The sequence below is a fragment of the Rhinatrema bivittatum genome, chromosome 3 (assembly GCF_901001135.1).
Source record: "Rhinatrema bivittatum chromosome 3, aRhiBiv1.1, whole genome shotgun sequence".
Taxonomy (NCBI): domain Eukaryota; kingdom Metazoa; phylum Chordata; class Amphibia; order Gymnophiona; family Rhinatrematidae; genus Rhinatrema; species Rhinatrema bivittatum.
The window spans coordinates 172987165-173005060 of NC_042617.1; the positions used below are offsets into that span (position 1 = coordinate 172987165).

General features: G+C 41.0%; 1 protein-coding gene across 1 annotated transcript in view; it reads left to right on the top strand.

Annotated features, from left to right (window-relative positions):
• TFB2M (transcription factor B2, mitochondrial) overlaps positions 1-17896 on the top strand; it is a 60987-nt gene that overhangs the window by 20502 nt on the left and 22589 nt on the right. The window contains exons 6-7 of the mRNA XM_029593950.1: positions 2331-2390; positions 13942-14093. Of these exons, the coding sequence (XP_029449810.1) occupies positions 2331-2390; positions 13942-14093 (212 nt within the window). The remainder of the gene's footprint in view (positions 1-2330; positions 2391-13941; positions 14094-17896) is intronic.

A 17896-nucleotide genomic window follows, 5' to 3' on the forward strand; every position in this document is an offset into this window, starting at 1 on the left:
TCGCTGGATCAAGGAAGTGATCACGGGAGCTTGTGTCAAGGCAGGGAAGCCTTTACCCCTTCAGGTTTAAGCTCATTCCACTAGAGCCCAGGCAGTATCTTAAGCAGAAGCTAAGCTACTGTCTCCCATTGTCATCTGTCTAGCAGCAACATGGTCTTCCTTGCACACCTTCTCCAGGTTCTATCGCCTGGACGTCCAAGCCTGAGAAGATGCAGCCTTTGGAGGGCGGTGCTAACCTCACCACGGGCAGCCTCCCAATCAATTCGGGAGTAGCTTTTGTACATCCTGTTGCTCCCAAGTCCATCTGGCTACACGCTAGGAAATGGAGAAATTACTTACCTGATAATTTTATTTTCCTTAGTGTAGACATATGGATTCAGCATCCCACTCATGACTGTCCATGAACAGTGCCAAGGAATCGCACATGAATCTAGATCCCAAAGAGATTACGGGTAAGCCAACACCCTATCCCTATATCTGGACATCTATAATATTGCTGGGATTCAGCCCTTATGTTTTGGTTGAGTACAGTTACGGTCACCAGTTTTAATCAAGTTTTTAATCAAGTTATTAAATTATATTCGTTTTTCAATAGTATGTCCACAATGGCTTTTGAAGAGAATACTGAATGGTTGAAGTCATTGCAGGGGTCTGTCTAGGGTGATGTCAGCTATGAAACCTGACTCCGTCTCCATCTGTTAGCAGGGGTACACATAACCCATTGGTCCTGAGTCCATCTGTCTACACTTAAGGAAAACAAAATTATCAGGTAAGTAATTTCTCCATTAGTTGTCGAGAGCCACTAACAGGACATGGTTTCAGGATATTCACAATGAATATGCATATGAGAGATTTCTATGCACCGCCTCCATTGTATACAAATCTATTTCATGCATAGTCGTCATGGATATTCTGAAAACCTGACCTATTTGTCGTTCTCATGGACCGGAGTTGGCAACTCCTGAATTAAAACCTCCTTGCATATGTGCGGCTCGTCAGGAGTTGGCCTCACACTGGCGGATGGAACTTCCCCCCCCCCCCCCCCCCCCCCCCCCCCCCCAGCTGACTCTGTTATAAAAGGACTATGGTCGGTGCACTATTGGTATTTGCACGCAGGGCAGACTGACAGAATGTCATCTCACATTAGGCTTTGGGAGCCATTCCTATGTTGGTATAAAGACTTTTGAAGCCATTGACCTTGGCTCTGCAAATCGGCAGTTGTGGCGACAGATGGACGAGACCTGACTGCAGAGGATGATTCTGGACAATCGGAAAGGGAAATTTCCTTTATCTTTATTTTATTTATTTATTTGACATTTTTATATGCCGAAATTCAAGTAGAGGACTACAAATCAATTTGGTTTACAGTATAACAATAACAAGCATGTAAGAATGCGTTGCATAAAACAAGGGTGAAATAACTAGGATCAAAGTAACTGGGATTAAATAAAACGCATGAATGAATTAAAGCTCTTTCGTGGAGCTGGGAATTTACCTAGCTGAATTTCTAAGTGCCTAGAATGTACGGTAACGTACTAGCCGGATCATCTGGAATTAATGGAAAGCTTGATCGAACAGCCAGGTTTTATGTACTTTTAATTTTTTAGCTGTCCTAAGGTGTGACACGAAGAGGACAACCCAGATGTGTGATATCACGGGGGGGGGGAATGGGTGGGGATGGGGGAGAGAGCAAAAAGGGGATAAACTGTTTATTGGCAGTTTCTCTACTGCTTTGTATTGTTGGTATATGGTTAATATGACTTTCATATTATGACTGTATGTTTTGCCAATAAAAGTATAAATAAAAAAAACAAAACCTCCTTGCATATATCTGTTTAACATTGTAGCTATTAAGGATTGTAGCACAGAAAGTGGTTGCGTTTGTACAAGTTGTGAACTAGTGAGTAGTAGCGTTGTTAAAGCTGTAAACTATGTGACTCACTCAGCTACTCACATCTGTTTTTCATCCCACATCTAGTTTACAGATGCTGGAAGCAGTGTAAAAAAAAAAGTGCTATCTAAGCTCTTGCACTTCTCTTGAAACTCTGAAAATGGTTACCAAGGGAGTTGTAGTTAGCTCATGTCCACTGAATATGATTGGTGACGCCATAACCTGTGAAACAATAACATCACAAGCAGCATGAACCAGTCAAATTCTATTGAATGTGATGTATTTTTTTTTAATGCCTGTTACCAGGGGCTCAAATTATACAGGGTAGAGAGCATCTTTTGCAGTAGGGCATTGGAATGCAGCTTTATTTTCAATAAATAATTTTTATAGTCTTTTTATTGTGTATCCATTTAGTAAGTGTAATATAATTTCTTACTAGGAGCCATGGTCTTCGTTTTTGACTTCAGGGTGTGGAAGACTTTCGATACCAAGGAGTGTGGTATGTATGTGTAAATAAGAACTTTTATGTTTTGTTTTCAACACATTCATGTCCTTAATCAAAATAGTTATTTAAGGTATTTGGGTACTTAAGAAGGATATACTGTTAACAATAGCCACATGTAAAGTGCATCTATTGTATATTGTTTCCCTGCTCACCTCTATCCATTTCCTGTAGATGGCCTCTACAAGGAAATGCTAAAGATTTGGGAGTACACAACAAATATTAGTCTGTCCTACATACCACCTATATTCCAGGAATCTCCATCATGCTAGTGGATTGCCTCAGCAGAATATTCAGACCATACTCTTGGGATATTCAGCAGTCAGTGAACTGGTTGATTTATGCAATCTGCTATCAATTGACTTATTTGCATTGGAGCAGAACAAAAAACTAGATCAATTTTCTGCAAGTCTACCCACTGATCTGACTGCCTCAGGATGCTTTCCTTCTAATCGGGAGACAAGCCTCATGTACTTTTCCACCAATATTGCTTATTGCCGGAACACTGCAAAAGCTGCTGCAAGACTATGCTTGCTTGATTCTTAACAACGTCAGTGGGCTCAGACTTGCTTTGCATATCTCATGTATCTTTCCAACATTCTCCCCATATATCTGAAGATGGACACTTAAGTTCACTCAGGGTGAAAGAACGATCTATTATCTAAACCTTCCATACCTCAACCTAACAGCTTGGATGTTGTATTCAATCTCTCAAGGCAAATAGAGGAGCTCTGCCTTCCAAAGGGAGCAAATATGGTGCTAACACAAAACCTTGGGCCCATTGCAAGCCCAAGTGCTTGATAATGTACTTGCTCCTTCTTTCTGTCCCAAGCCTTGCCACATAGTTAATTTATATCTTAATGGCTTACCATGTTCAATGACATGCTAAACCCATCTCTACTCATCCACTGTCATCAAAATTTATGGAAGGCATGTGCTACCCTGGCATGAAAGCCTCCACTTCTATTAACTTTACATGTTCTTTCTCAACTCTTGTACCCATCTTTCGGTTTCATGCACTACAGATGGATTCTTTTAAATCCCTGACCTGGAAAGTAGCATTCCTCATTTCCCTCAGCTACAAAGTCAGTAATCTCCAAGCTTGTGTCAGCTATACATTTGATTCTTCCATGATATGGTAGACTTCCCACTCACCTGAAAGATTGTCTGTACTTTCTAGCCATAGGCGCCATGGCTCAAGGGCACCACTAGTCCACTGTGGGGGCTGACGGTGTAAGAGGAGCACATGCATGCTACCCCTTTCCTTACTATCCTTGGCCCCAGGCTTGTGTTCTTTCCAAGCCCGTAGTTCAAACTTCAGCCCTGCAATTTGAACTATGGGACTCTACGGATCCCTGCAGGGTTCAGACTACAGCAGTTTAACCATGCAGTTCAAACTGCTGCTGTTTGAGCCACATGGGACTCGGTGCTCTCTCCAAGGAGTGACGAGGTGTGTGCACATATTTTTTTTTTTTTTTTTTCATGTGAGCAATGATTTTTTTTTTTAAACAATTTTGAGCACAGGTATTGGCGCTGCATTTCTATATATAGCACAAAGCAGATTTACGTGAGTGACTATGTAAAGGCTGTGAGCAATATTAAAAAATGTATGAGCAATCACTAAAGCGTTCAGCTCAGAGGGAACTATGATGGGGTTACCATACAGGAGAGCCTACAGTTCAAATAGAAGCATAGGCTGGAAGAAGAAAGAGGTGCCATGCCTGCCTGCCTGCAGCAGGAGGAGCATACAAGAGAGTAAAGACAGTAAGGACATGGGGGACTTGTAGGGGAGAGATCAGATAAAAAAACAAAAGAGGTTGAGGGAGTCAGAGAGCAGAGGATAAAAGGGACTGGGGCAGAATGAGAACTGTCACTGGGAGATTAAGGGGAGAGCAGGTGACAAAGCAAGGGAGGAATGGGGACTGGGGGGATAGAGCAGGGAAAGAATGTGGACTAAGGCATGAGAGCAGGGGAAGAACAGGGACTCCTGCACTGGGGGGAGGGAGAGCAGGGGAAGAATAAGGACTAGGGAAGTGATCTGGTGAAGAATAGGGGACCGAGGGCAATGATAGGGGATAAATGGAAACTTGGGGGGGGGGGAAACAGGGACTGGGGGGCTAGGAGAGCAGGGGAAGAATGTAGACTTGTAGAGGATAAACAAGGCTATTACTGGGGGGCCTGGGGGAGGAGCGCAGGTGATAAGGAACTGGGGGTGAAAGCATGGGAAGCGGATGGGAGAGCAGGGAAAGAGCCGGGGACTTGGGAGGGGCAGGAGAGCAGGAATTGGAGGAACTTGTGGATTGGGGATGTGTAGATTCAGAAGGGCAAGAAATGTGAGACCAAATGGGGAAGCAGAGCATGGACGTGTAGATGCAGAAGTCAGGAATTCAGAGACTGAGCAGGGATTTGGGGCAGACTGTAAGAACTCATACCCACCCAATGGCTGTATTAGATGGGTTGGGGTAGGTATGAATGAGGGTGTGAAGAACCGGAGTGCTGGAGAGAGTGTGAGAAGAAAGAGTTGGATGTTGTAAGAGAGGCAATGAATGAGGAGTAGTAGGAGGCTCAGTAGGGGTCAAAAGACAGATGAAAGGGGCCAGGGAGAAAATTAGTGTGAAGGAAGAAGTTGGGGCTGGTAAAAGGATGGGAGGCAGAGGAAGATAGAAGGTTGGGAAGGGTGTGAGTGCAGTGGGTGGAAATTGGGGGGCAGGGGGACAACTAATAAGTGGATGAAAAACAGACATGCATGAAAGACATGGGAATAGGTGAGAGTTGGAGAAAGGAAGCTGGTGGGTTAGGTGAGAATTAGAGGGAGACTGAGGACTGAAGGATGAGAGGAGAAGAGTGAAATTTGCTATGCGTGGATAGAGAGGCAGAGAACAGAGAAATGGAGCAAAAAATAAAAGGAAATCAGTCAGACAGATGAGGAAAGAAAGGGAAAATGACAGGAGGAAAGAGAAGAAATGGAAAGATGATCCTGGAAAATAACTTAAAAGAAGACCTAAAGCAAGACCAGTATCAAATAAATTGACCACACAACAAAGGTAGAAAAAAAAATTTGTTTTTCAGTTTTTATATAGAGGAATTTCTCAGCTTTGGGAATGTGCATTTCTTATATCTTTTGTATATTGCTCAGCATAGGTGGAAATTCATTTCTATTTCTAAGATCATAAAAGGTTGCTATACTGGGTCCCTCCAAGCTCAGCATCCTGTTTCCAAAAGTGGCCAATCCAGGATACAAGTACCTGCAAATACCTAATCATTAAATAAATCCTGTGTACTGTTTCTCTTTCTCCCTTGCTGCAATGCTCATAAGTCTGCCTTCTTGGGGGTTTCCATTTTAGTTTGTTTGCTTGTTTCTGCTTCTAATTTGTGCTCCCTTTTAATCTGTATTAGGTAAGAGTCAGCCTGGGATTTGCTTATATGACTGTGGCAAGGAATTGTGTTAGCATGCAGTGTCTGCGTAAGGATCAATAGCTTGTTCTAGTTTTCCAGTAGGAGGTGTTTTGGTGTTCTAGAGTCTGTAGTAAATTTTGTAGTGCTGCCCTTTCATAGGTAAGGTTATTGTTGTGTGAGTCTTGAGTGTGGGTTTGGCAGGGTTTTGTGGTGCATCACAATGTGCCTGGTGGTGGGGGGAGTTTTTGTTAGTGAAATCTAGACCCCATTTAGATTAATATTATAAATCTTACAATTCAATAGAAGAGAAAAGGCATGACATGGTTTAAAGGCACACACTACTTTTCAATCCTTACTGCTTAACTAGAAAGATCTCATTTTTATATTAGAATATGTTGGAGGTAGGTTCTAGATCGTATAATTACATACCTTTTTAGAGATTTCTTTTATAAGTAGTATATCAAATTGAATGAGAGAATGAATAAATAATCTGTTGGGCAGAGGATAAGGTTCATATCCATACAGACCTAAGGGTCACACTTTCGGGGTCAGGGCCACACTCATGTGCATTTATAGATTATAAATACCGTATTTTCCGGCGTATAAGACGACTTTTTAACCCCTGAAAATCTTCTCGAAAGTCGGGGGTCGTCTTATACGCTGGGTATCGTCTTATAGGGCAGCTCTTCTCACCTGTGTGTCGCGTGCTCCCGGTCTCTCCCGCTGCTCTTCCTTCCCTGCTGCTGTTGCCGCTGGGCTATCAGCACGTTCAAGCCCAGCGGGAACGGCAGCGGTGCAAAAAAAAAAAAAAAAAAAGCTGTGGCATCCGCGCCTGGCCTTTTCTTCTTCCCGCGCCTGCATCCCCCCCCCCCCCCCCGGACCCGGAACAGGAAGTGATACGTGATACGCGGTGCGTGGGAAGAAGAAAGGCCGTGCCGCGTGATAAAGTAGTAGCGGCCGCTGCAGCATCGGCCCCCGAGCAATTGAAGCAGCCGGTAATCGAGAAAGGAGACAGCAGCAGGAGCCTCCCGCGGCCGATGGGATTCTTCTTTCTTGGCCTGCGGGGGCTGGAGGAGGAGCCTCCTGCAGCTACTATTTGTGCTTGGGGGGTGGGGGAGGGAAGAGGAAGTGAGTGAGAGAGAGAGAAGCAGCCAGCCAGCCTGTGTGTAAGTGAGAGAATGCATTTGATTGAGAGCATGTCTGTGATTGAGAGAAACTGGTCAGAGAGCTCGTGTGTGTGTGTATATGTGAGAGACAATGAAAGTGACTGCTCAGAGAGATGACTGATGTGAGTGTGAGAGAGAGAGAAAAAGCATGGAAGTGAGAAAGCATGTGAGAGAGCATGGGAGTGGGAGGGCTGTGTGTGTGTGCGTGCATGAGAGAGAGACTGGTTGATAAGGTGACGGTGTGTGTGAGAGAGAGACTGGTGTGTGTGAATGTGAGAGAATGTGATTCAGGGAATGAGAAGCCTGTGCATGTGGAGAGTGAGCATGTAAATAAGAGAGAGACTGGTTTGTGTGAGAGACAGAGAAAGTGATTATGAGAGTGAGAAGCCTGTATATGTACAGTAAGCAGAACACGGGAGTGGGAAGCCTGTTTGAGTGTATGGCATGAGAGAAACTGTTCAGGAAGGTGTCTGGTGTGTGTGTCAAAGACTGTTTGGGAAATGATTGGTGTGTGAGAGAGACAGAAACTGGTCATGGGGGCATGACTGGTATGGTGTTTGTGTGTGAGAGAGACGTGGGCCCTAAGGAAGAGGACCATGAGTATAGAGCTTAGCCACTACTGCTGCTTCTGGTGTGTGCTACTGCCTGCATGAAAGAGGAGTAGGAGAGCTGCTGGAGGGGGGTAAGGAAAGGTGGCTTTTTAAGTTTATTTTTCTTGATTGACTGCCATTTTAATTATTTAATATTATGTGATTTGTCTGCTTTTTTGAAATATTTTATTGGTGTTTGGAGAATGTTTAATAGTTTTTATGAGTGTTTAATTGTTGGATATTATTCTGTTCATAGCTGTTTTGAAACATTTATTCTGCTTATTAGTATAGTTTTACAATTATTTCTGTGTGGGGATCTATAGCTGCTTGCTAGTTCTGTTTTCCTAATAAGAGGTGTATTGGTTTTTAGGGCCTGATTTAATATTTGTAGTTTATTTATTTATTTGAGATTTTTTATATACCGCGGTACGTAAAGGTCTACATCACCTCGGTTTACAGAGAACAATAACATAGCACAATGCTTTACAAGTAACAAGTTATACAGTAAGAAAACAATAAATAGCAACAGGTTTTGCATGTAGTGTTGCCTTTTCATAGATAGGGTTGCTCCTGTTTGAGTGTAAAATTATTTTTTTCTTAAAAATATGTATAAAAAAGGGGGGGTCGTCTTATACGCCCAGTCGTCTTATACGCCGGAAAATACGGTAGTTATATTTTAAGTTAATTTTTTTTTTTTTTAAGCCTCCAAACTCCTGTTGTGCATAGGATGAGGGTGCACTTTTTTACTTGGCCATAGATGGAAAATTGCCTGGCTATGGCTCTGCTTTCTATAATCCACCTTTTTTCCCCGAGACCACTTGTCTGTGAAAGAGAGCCCTTCATACCTTTTAGATTATGAAAAAGCCTTTGCCTAGTTAAGAGAAGAACTCAATCGTATCGCCAAATGTTTTGCTTACCTGGATATTTGAATGTAGTCAGCTCTGCTACACCTTAAAAAGATTGCAGATCACACTCTGTTGAAGCTCATCAGATCAGAGCTGTGGCTTCTATAGTTGCTCAACTTAGAGAAATGCCCCTCTGGGACATGTGCAAAGCTGCAGTTTGGTAATTCACGTCTTTATGTCCCATTGTTGTCTAGATAAACTCTCAAGGACAGGCTAAAGGACAAGCAATTATGTGCAGCCTGTTCTTGCAGTAGACATCTCTCCACAGTGAGATCAGTTGCTTGTTCAACCCTCACTTCCCTGCAACCTTCAGCTTAGGACTCTCCATATGTAATGTGCAATTCAGCCTACTTATTGACAGAAAAAGCATGTTTGCTCATCGTAAACAGTGTTTTCTGTAAGATAGGATGAATTAGCCACGGAATACCCACCTGCCTCTCTGGATATTTGACAGCCTAGTTAGAATTAGCTATGATATAGACTGAGGAGACTCACAAGGCAACACCCCCATGGAACTCCTGCACATGCCAAGTAGAGCCATTTGATGCTGCTGGATGTCACCTACATTTAATGGCTAATTCTTCCTAACTACGGAAAATACAGTTTATGGTGAGCAGGCATGCTCTCCTTATTGTCATTTAGTTGAGACAAGTACTCAGTGTGACAGTACACTCCATGCCATAACTATATTTTCTATTTAGTCCATGTACTAAATTTATAGTGACTTCTAGGCTGTGTATGAACTGGTTGGTCATTAGCTTCTGTGTTTTGGAGATGGGTTATGCAGAAAGTATACATTGAAAACACATTTATTTAAATATTTTATATACTGTTGTTCCATGTATAGATCACAACAGTTTACAATTGAGAGCCAATGTTACATCCTGGGTTAGGAGCACTGTAGAAACAGTGCTACTAGCTCTAAGCGGGGCTGTTACCTATGCTTTTGAAATAGGAGGGAGGCATAGTCTAGTAGTTAAATTTAATGGACTGAGAATCCGGGCAACCAGAGTTCAAATCTCATTTCTTCAACAGCCTCAACAGGTTAGTCCAGACAGATGGGTTATTCAGTCCAACCAGCAGATGGGAAAACAAAACAAGAATTGCTGACGTCACTCATATATGCATCTGTGCTGATACAAATCTGCCAGTATTCTGTCTCCAGCAGTGCAGGAAGAAGGTTGTGATTTATTTAAGCTATGTGGGCTAGAAAGTAACTGCGGGGATCAGTGCCATATCTGTGCAGCTGAGGAAGTAGTGCTTCTTAATGATGTCACCCTCTTTGGGGAGGGGGAGGTCCCCAAACCAGCAGAGCTGTCAGGTAGGCCATTTCTTTCTGGCCTTGTCATATGGAAAATAGCACAGTAGCCATCTTTGTGCCCCATGGTTGTGAAGGGGAGCTCCGTTCTTCCCTCTCTGCAGAAGGCTTTGCGTTGGGTGCTCACAGTTCAGCTGCTACTTTGGAAGGCTGTGCTCCTGCCCTTATGATAGATGTCTTGTCTTTTGGCATAGCAGTCCTTTTCTAGGGAATTTAAGTGCCTTCAGGAGGCTTTTGTAGAGGCTCAAGATTCAGTCCCTGGCCCTGTTCCACTCCAGCTGTTCCTGGTGCCAATTTGGAATTTGTTGCCAGAGGATGTGGTTAGTGCAGTTAGTATAGCTGTGTTTAAAAAAGGATTGGATAAGTTCTTGGAGGTTCTGCTATTAAGTTCACCTAGAGAATAGTCACTGCCATTAGCAATGGTAACATGGAATAGACTTAGTTTTTGTGTACTTGCCAGGTTCTTGTGGCCTGGATTGGCCACTGTTGGAAGCAGGATGCTGGGCTTGATGGACCCTTGGTCTGACTCAGTATGGCATTTTCTTATGTTCTTATGTTCAGATTTTGCAGGATCCACTCCCAATGTTGCTCTCTCTGCTCGGGGTTTTTCTGGTTCTGTCAGCTCAAGAGCTCTGCCCAAGCAAAGGTCCAGGAGGCAACAAGATAGGGACCCTAATGAAGAGCAAGTCTCTGGGTCTGCAGACTCACTGTTCATAAAAAAAAAAAAAAAATGTGCTTAATACAGACCTGATGAGAAATCTGAAGAAGAGAAGGATTCCTCAGCCATTGTCTATCTCTTTCATCGAGAAGTTGGTGTCCTTAATATGGCAGACTTTGAGCATACTACATAAAGTGGAGGACAAGGAGGAGGATCCACCAGCTCTGAGGAAGGTCCCTATTTGTTGCCTCCTGGGCAATATTAGGAAACCTTCCTTTCCCTTACATCAGGCTGTAAAGGAGTTGATTGATCTAGAATGGATTTCACCTGAGGCTAACTTTGAGAAGTCGTTCCTTAGCCAAGCTGTAACACCTGGTTTCACAGGATGGGAATAGGCTGTTTCCCCAGAAGTGAACGCACTTGTTTAAGTCACAAAGCATTCCAGTAAATTTTATTTATTTTATATACCATCAATCTGTAAACAATCTAGACTGTGTACAATTAAGAAATACAAGGACTTACTAAAAGAGAAATTAAATTAAAATAGGCAAGATTAAAAAAAATTCATATCTAAGTAGTAAAATACATGAGACTAAATTTCTAAAATAGACTAATATCTAAAATAAAAATAAAAAGTTAAATATCTAAAAAATGTTTCACAAAAAGTAACACTTCTAACCATTATTTACTGCTAACACCACTGCATTAGTGTCACAAGCATTTCTGACTGCTAATTCCTGCTTAACCATTACTTTAAAAATATCAGACGTATCTGACTGCTAAACATTATTCAAAATTAAGTTTCATAGGCTTTTTTAAATAACCAAGTTTTAAGGTTTTTTGTTTTTTTTTTTTAATGTTTTAATGTCTCATCAGATGAGAGTTCCATAATTTAGGCCTGCAACCGAAATTGCTCTGTCTGACTTAGGACAAATGAGCAGTTCTTATTGATGGCACTGTAAGAAGTCCTTTATTGGCTGACCTTAAATTCCTTTCAGGTGTGTGTAGGTGTAGAGAAACGTTTAAATTTACAATTTAGTGATTTATGTATATTACATAGAATTTTGTACTCCGTTCTCTGTTTTATTGGAAGCCAATGAAGATCAATCAAAGTTGGAGTAATATGATCAAATTTTTTTCCTCCGCACAATACTCGGGCAGTTGCATTTTAGAGCAGTTTTAATGGTCTTAAACAGTTTCCAGGTAAGACAAATAAAAGAGCATTCCAATAATCAATGGATGAAAAAAGCAGAGTTTGTAAAACGGTTCTGAAATCATTAAAATCTAGCAATGGAAAAATAATATTTATTTATTTATTTATTTTAAGTTTTTCTATACCGGCATTCGCGATAAATATCGCATCATGTCGGTTCACAATTAACAAGTGGATAGGAACAAAATCAAAAAATAACATTTAGTAATAAATAATAATAATAATAATAATAGTAGTAAAAAACATAGATCAAGAGAAGGCTAAGGAATGCAGTTACAATAAAACAAGGGAATAAAATAACTTGGATCTGAGAAAAGAATGCAGGGGTTTAAATTAAAAGAATATATATGCCAGTCAATGTGCTTATAGCATTGATGAATTGCCCTTATGAGGTAGGGATGTTAATTACCATGATTAAGGCAAAGTCTGGGCGACTGGTTGATAATGTAATAAGTTCAGTTTAGTTCAGGAAAAGCTTTCATGAATAGCCACGTTTTAAGTCTTTTCCTAAAAGTAGGAAGGCATGGTTCCTGTCGCAAATCTGGTGGGATAGAGTTCCACAGAGTTGGTCCTGCAGTGGAGAATGCCCTGTCTCTGGCGGTTATGTGCTTCATGGTTTTGGAGTGTGGTATTTGTAGGGTTTCTCTATAGGACTCTCTGATTGGTCTTTTGGACGTGAATTTTTTGAGAGGAATTTGAAGGTTGAGCTGAGATTGTTGATGTATAGCTTTGAAAATAGTGGTTATGGACTTATATATGATTCTGTAGTGAATTGGCAGCCAGTGCAGGTCTTTGAGGATTGGTGATATGTGGTCTCTTCTCCGTGTGTTTGTTAATATTCTCGCAGCCGTGTTTTGGACCATCTGAAGGGGTTTAGTGTGAGATGCTGGAAGACCTAAAAGCAAAGAGTTGCAGTAATCTAGTTTAGAAAATATTATAGATTGTAGAATAGTTCTGTAGTCATGAAGAAAGCTATAGCGCATCTATTAAGCTATCACATTTCTTTCAGTCACTAGGGTAATATGTTTTTTGTAATCAACAGTCCTCCTCCAGTCTAGTTTTGTTTTTTTTTTTTTTTCTGTGTAGCGTGAGTTTAAAAATCTTAACGGTAATGCTGTGCCGGTGTGACAAATCTAAAGCGCCCGCTTTTAATCTCAAGGCTTTGATGTAAACATTCAACCGACTTATCTGGTGACTGTGTCCCAACGTGGCCGCGTTTCAGATCCAACGGATCTTTTACATCATTGTTGGGTGAAGCTATTCATAATCGTAAGGCTTTTTATTGGCATTTTTTCCGTTTTTAAATCAACTTCGGCGGCTCTTATTACCCGATTGCTGTGGTAAAAAGAACGGAGTATGAAACTCTCCCCTCCACCTTATAAAACTTTTTGATACCTTGTATTTTTGACACTGTCAATATCAGTGTCAGCAATTTAATGGTCAACTCATATGAGAGACAAAAAATTTATATTTAAATGCACAATTATCTTTGCTAAATTATTTGATACGAGGTGATTTCAAGTGAAGATAAATGCTGACATCTCTGCCTGTTTGACTTATTTTATCCTTTTTTACATAGAAGTTTCACGTTGCATGATGCTGGCAAGCCACGTAAAATGTTACATGGATTTGTAAGGAAGATTTAACCTCTTCTGGCAAACAGTCTGAGATGTGCAGCCTCCAAAATGCCTGAGCACACTTGTAAAATCAGTATCTTATGTTTATGTGGATAAGAACCAGTCTCATACCTCAAACACATTTTTTATATTTACCCATCCTAAAACACCTTTCACCTAGCAAACAAAGCAACATCGTGAAAGCATTGTGGAAAATGACTACTGATCTGTGATATAATCTTTTTTTTTTTTTTTTTCTGTCTTGTTTCTAATTGTGAATCATACCTTGAATTTAATAGTTATTTCATTTCAATTTTAGTTTTGACTCTAGATTCCTGATGGGAGTTCTGACATCATCACTATCACTTAGACCTGCTTTTGAAAACAGTCTAAGAAGGTTTTCTTGTGGTGGTGGTTACAGCTCTTAGTAGTCCAAAATTAACAATTAAAATATTAAATTCAGATTTAAAAAGTGTTCTGACCTTCTTTTAGTTACAAGACAGAAAATTTATTGTATGCTAACATTTAAGTGTTTTGATAGAATTGCCCCACAAAGCTTGTTTGTCTGTTATGCTAAGTTTTGATATGATATACATAGCATGCATATTTTTATGAGAAAATCTGTAAGATCATAAGATGAACATGCTGATGATAGTTATTACTTTTTCTTTCTACTTTCCTTACAGTATGTGCCTAATGACCACCTGTGCTTGGTCCGTATAACTCCTCGGAGGAATTTGTTTACAGCGCATTTGTCCAAGTTAAATTCAGCTACATTTGTTCTCATGGTGAAAGTTTGTCTAGCTAAGCGCAAAGCTAAACTAATAGACAGATTGAAGTGAGTATGAACTATAGGTTAAAATCTTTTATTTTAGTTCTAGTTTGTATTCCATGATTTTATTTTTTTTTTTTTATTTATAACTTTTATTGGCAAGTAACTTAAACAATTTTGCAATCCACTGTAGAAAATTAACTGAAATTAGACATGTATTGCTATTGCAAGAATACATTATCGTGAATAAACGCCATTATATTTGTATACCCCCTTTAATCCCCCCCTCCCCCCTAGAGGTTGACAGCTTGTACAAACACTAGAGTTGGTATCGATTATAAAAGATCATAGCAATAAGGCATGCCTGCCAAACAGTCCAAAGGCAGTAGTGAGTCACCTAGTATATCTGGGTTCACTGCAAAATATAGGATCTATTTCAGGACACTGAGTTAGGTTAGAACAACAGAAGAACGCACCCCCAAGCTAACCAGTGTTAGTTTGTAACCATTGTTCGTAGCGTCCCCATACTTTATGAAAATTATGGATCGACTTATTCTTATAAGCAATTATTCGTCCAAGAATATGCATGTTCATGACCGAGGCTTGCACTATTTGTAATGTGGGTACCCGTATGTCTTTCCAACTACGTGCTATTGCACATCTCGTTGCTGTTACCACATACTTAATAAAATAATTATGGAATTTCGATCTGTCTTTAAGTTCATCGTTCAGCAATGCTTGGGACAAAGTGAGCAATATGCGAGTACCCAGTATTGTTGAAATCCAGGCGGAGACTGAACTCCAAAGCTGTTGAATTTTGGGGCACAACCACCATAAATGGAAAAAAGTTCCCCTTTCCTGATATAATTTCCAGCATAATCCCATGGTGCTCGGCGATAAGTTGTATGTGGACAGGTATAGTGTACCATCTGAAGTACAATTTATATCCATTTTCAATGTGCAGCGCCGATATTAAGCCTTTCCTCAAGAATTGGAATGTTTGCTTCCAGTCCTCCATTGTCCAGTCGCATTGTAAATCCGATTGCCAGGCTTTTATGTGAGTCGCCAACATATTAAAATCACCACACAATAATCCATATAGGTTAGATATATGTTTGCTAACCGTATCTGCGTGTCTACACATACTTTCAAAGGAGGATATGCCCCTTGCTAAGTCAGTTTCAATCTGATTGCTAAGAAAGAAATGCCTGACTAGCAGATATTTGAAGAGGTCAGCTGAGTCTAAATGGTCTGTCACAAAGTGTAGGAAATGGAGTCAGCCCCACCCGGAGACCAAATATGAGCTAGTTGTGTTACTCCATTAGTAGTCCAATGTTTAAAAGCTATTGGATGGCCAGCTGGTCGAAAAGCCTTATGATGAAATAAGTGGGTACTATGAAAGAAAGTTTGGGTGCCCACTAATGTTTTCTTCCATCGTTCCCAGACCAACAAGGTGGACTGCACTGTCTCAGGAAATCTCACCACTGGATACCAAGTGTCTCGTGTTTGCCACAACAAGGCATTGATAGGAAGATTCCCAATTATCGCCTGCTCCAACTGTACCCAGGGCTTGCGATGCTTAATATTGTGCCATTCTATTGCCGCTTTAAGCTGAGCAGCTCCTTGATATCGAGTGAGATTAGGCATACCCAGTCCACCTCGATGTCTAGGTAAATAGTGTCTCTTTCGCTATTCTGGATCTTTTCCCCTTCCATAAGTATTTATTTAATCTTTTTTGCCATTTATCCAATAGCTTTGCAGGTATAACAATTGGCAAAGTTTGCAACAGATAGAGAATCCGAGGCATGTTCATCTTTAGTACTGCCAGCCGCCCTAACCAGGAAATATGGTACCGGTCCCACTCCTCAAGGTCTTTATATATTTTAGCCATAAGTGATGGATAATTTAATTGGAACAGATCATCCTTGGTGCCCAAATAGACCCCCAAGTATTTTATTTTTTGGTTGGCCCATTTAAAGGGGTGATCCTGTTTAAGCTGGGCTATAGAATCAGATGGCAAAGAGACATTCAGTAATTCAGATTTTTCCCAGTTGATTGTGAAACCAGAAACTAAGCTAAAGGCTGTAATTTCCTCTGTGACTGCCCGTAATGACTGAGAGGGTTCAGTAATGGTAAACAGGATATCGGCGAAAAGGGACAGTTTAGAAGAGAATTCGCCAACCTGTATTCCTTTTATTAAATTGTTGCTTCTAATTCGTTGGGTAAAGGGTTCTAAAAAGAGGGCAAATAATGGAGAGAGCGGACAACCCTGCCTGGTCCCTCGCCCAACAACAAACTGTTGTGAGTACCCCCCATTGATTTTTAAACAGGCTGTGGGTGCCTCATATAATTTTTGAATCCAATTTATGAATTTATCCCCCAGTTTGAATAGTTGCATGGTCTGGAATAAGAATGGCCAATGTACATAATCGAAAGCCTTTTTGGCATCTATGGCTAGGAGTACCAAAGGGATATCTTGAGAACATGCCCACCACATGGCATCGACTGTTTTGCGGACATTGTCCGATGCCATCCGACCGGGAATAAAACCAGATTGGTCAGTGTGTATCAGCCCAGGGAGAGAAGCATTAGGCCTATGGGCCAATATTTTAGCTAGAATTTTCATATCTAAATTTATTAATGATATGGGGCGGTAAGATCCACAGACCGTTGGATCACGTCCAGGCTTAGCAATTAGTCACCCCCGCAAGGTTAGCTACCTGGGAGAGCGAGTTCGGGCCTTGTAAAGAGTTAAATAAAGTGACCAATGGGGGCACAAGCAAAGAGGCAAATTTTTTGTGAAAGGGTGCTGTGAAAACCGTCCAGCCCTGGTGACTTGCCCGATTTCAGAGATTTAATTGCCCATGTGACCTCTGCAGCGGTAATATCCCAAACTAGAAAATTTTGTGCTTCGGGGGTTACCTGCGGTAGTTGCGTTTGTTGTAAATAGTCCTCTATCTCGGACAGGCTTATGTTAGTGGTAGGTGCATAAAGTTTCGAGTAGAAGCATATAAATCGTCGACGTATGTCTGCATTAGAAGTTAATATCTTCCCATTTTCATCTTTTAGCTTTACAGTGTTATTCTGGGTATGTTTGGTCTTCAATTTACGGGCTAGTTGTCTACCAGCCTTGTTTCCCCCCTCATAATATAGCTGCTTAATGCATTCTAGTCGGTGGGCTATCTGGGCCGCTTCAATTTCTGCCAGATGATGACGCAGTTTGTCCATTTGTGCCAAAAGGTGAGTATCCCCTGTGGCCGAGTGTATGAACCCCAATTGCTGCAATTGCTGAATTGTGTCCATCTTATCCCGCTGTTTACACCTCTTCACATAAGCCCCTCTAGCTATAAATTTACCCCTCAATACTGCTTTGAGACAGTCCCACAATATTATAGGAGAAATATCAGGAGTATCATTAATCTGCAAGTATTCCTGGATATCAGATTGCAGCTGCATACAAAATTCCTCATCTTCAAGGAGGCTATCATTAAGCTTCCAATATTGCTGCCCTTTATCATACCCAGAGATATGGAACTGCATGAAAACTGGACCATGATCCGACCATGTAATAGGTCCCATAGATGGGTGGACAACCTGGTTAAAACAACTTTTAGCCACAAAAAGATAGTCAATTCTGGAGTAAGTTTTGTGCGCCCTGGAAAAGAAAGTGTAATTCCTTAATTTAGGGTGCCAAACTCTCCATGTATCAATTAGGCCATGGCGTTGCACAAATCTATGGAAGATTGGCGGTCTGTCTGCTTGGTTTGAATGCTTCCATGTGAATTATCCAATCTAGGGTTAACTGTCATATTGAAATCACCTCCCAGTATCAAATGACCCTCAGCACAATGATCAATAACCTGGGATAA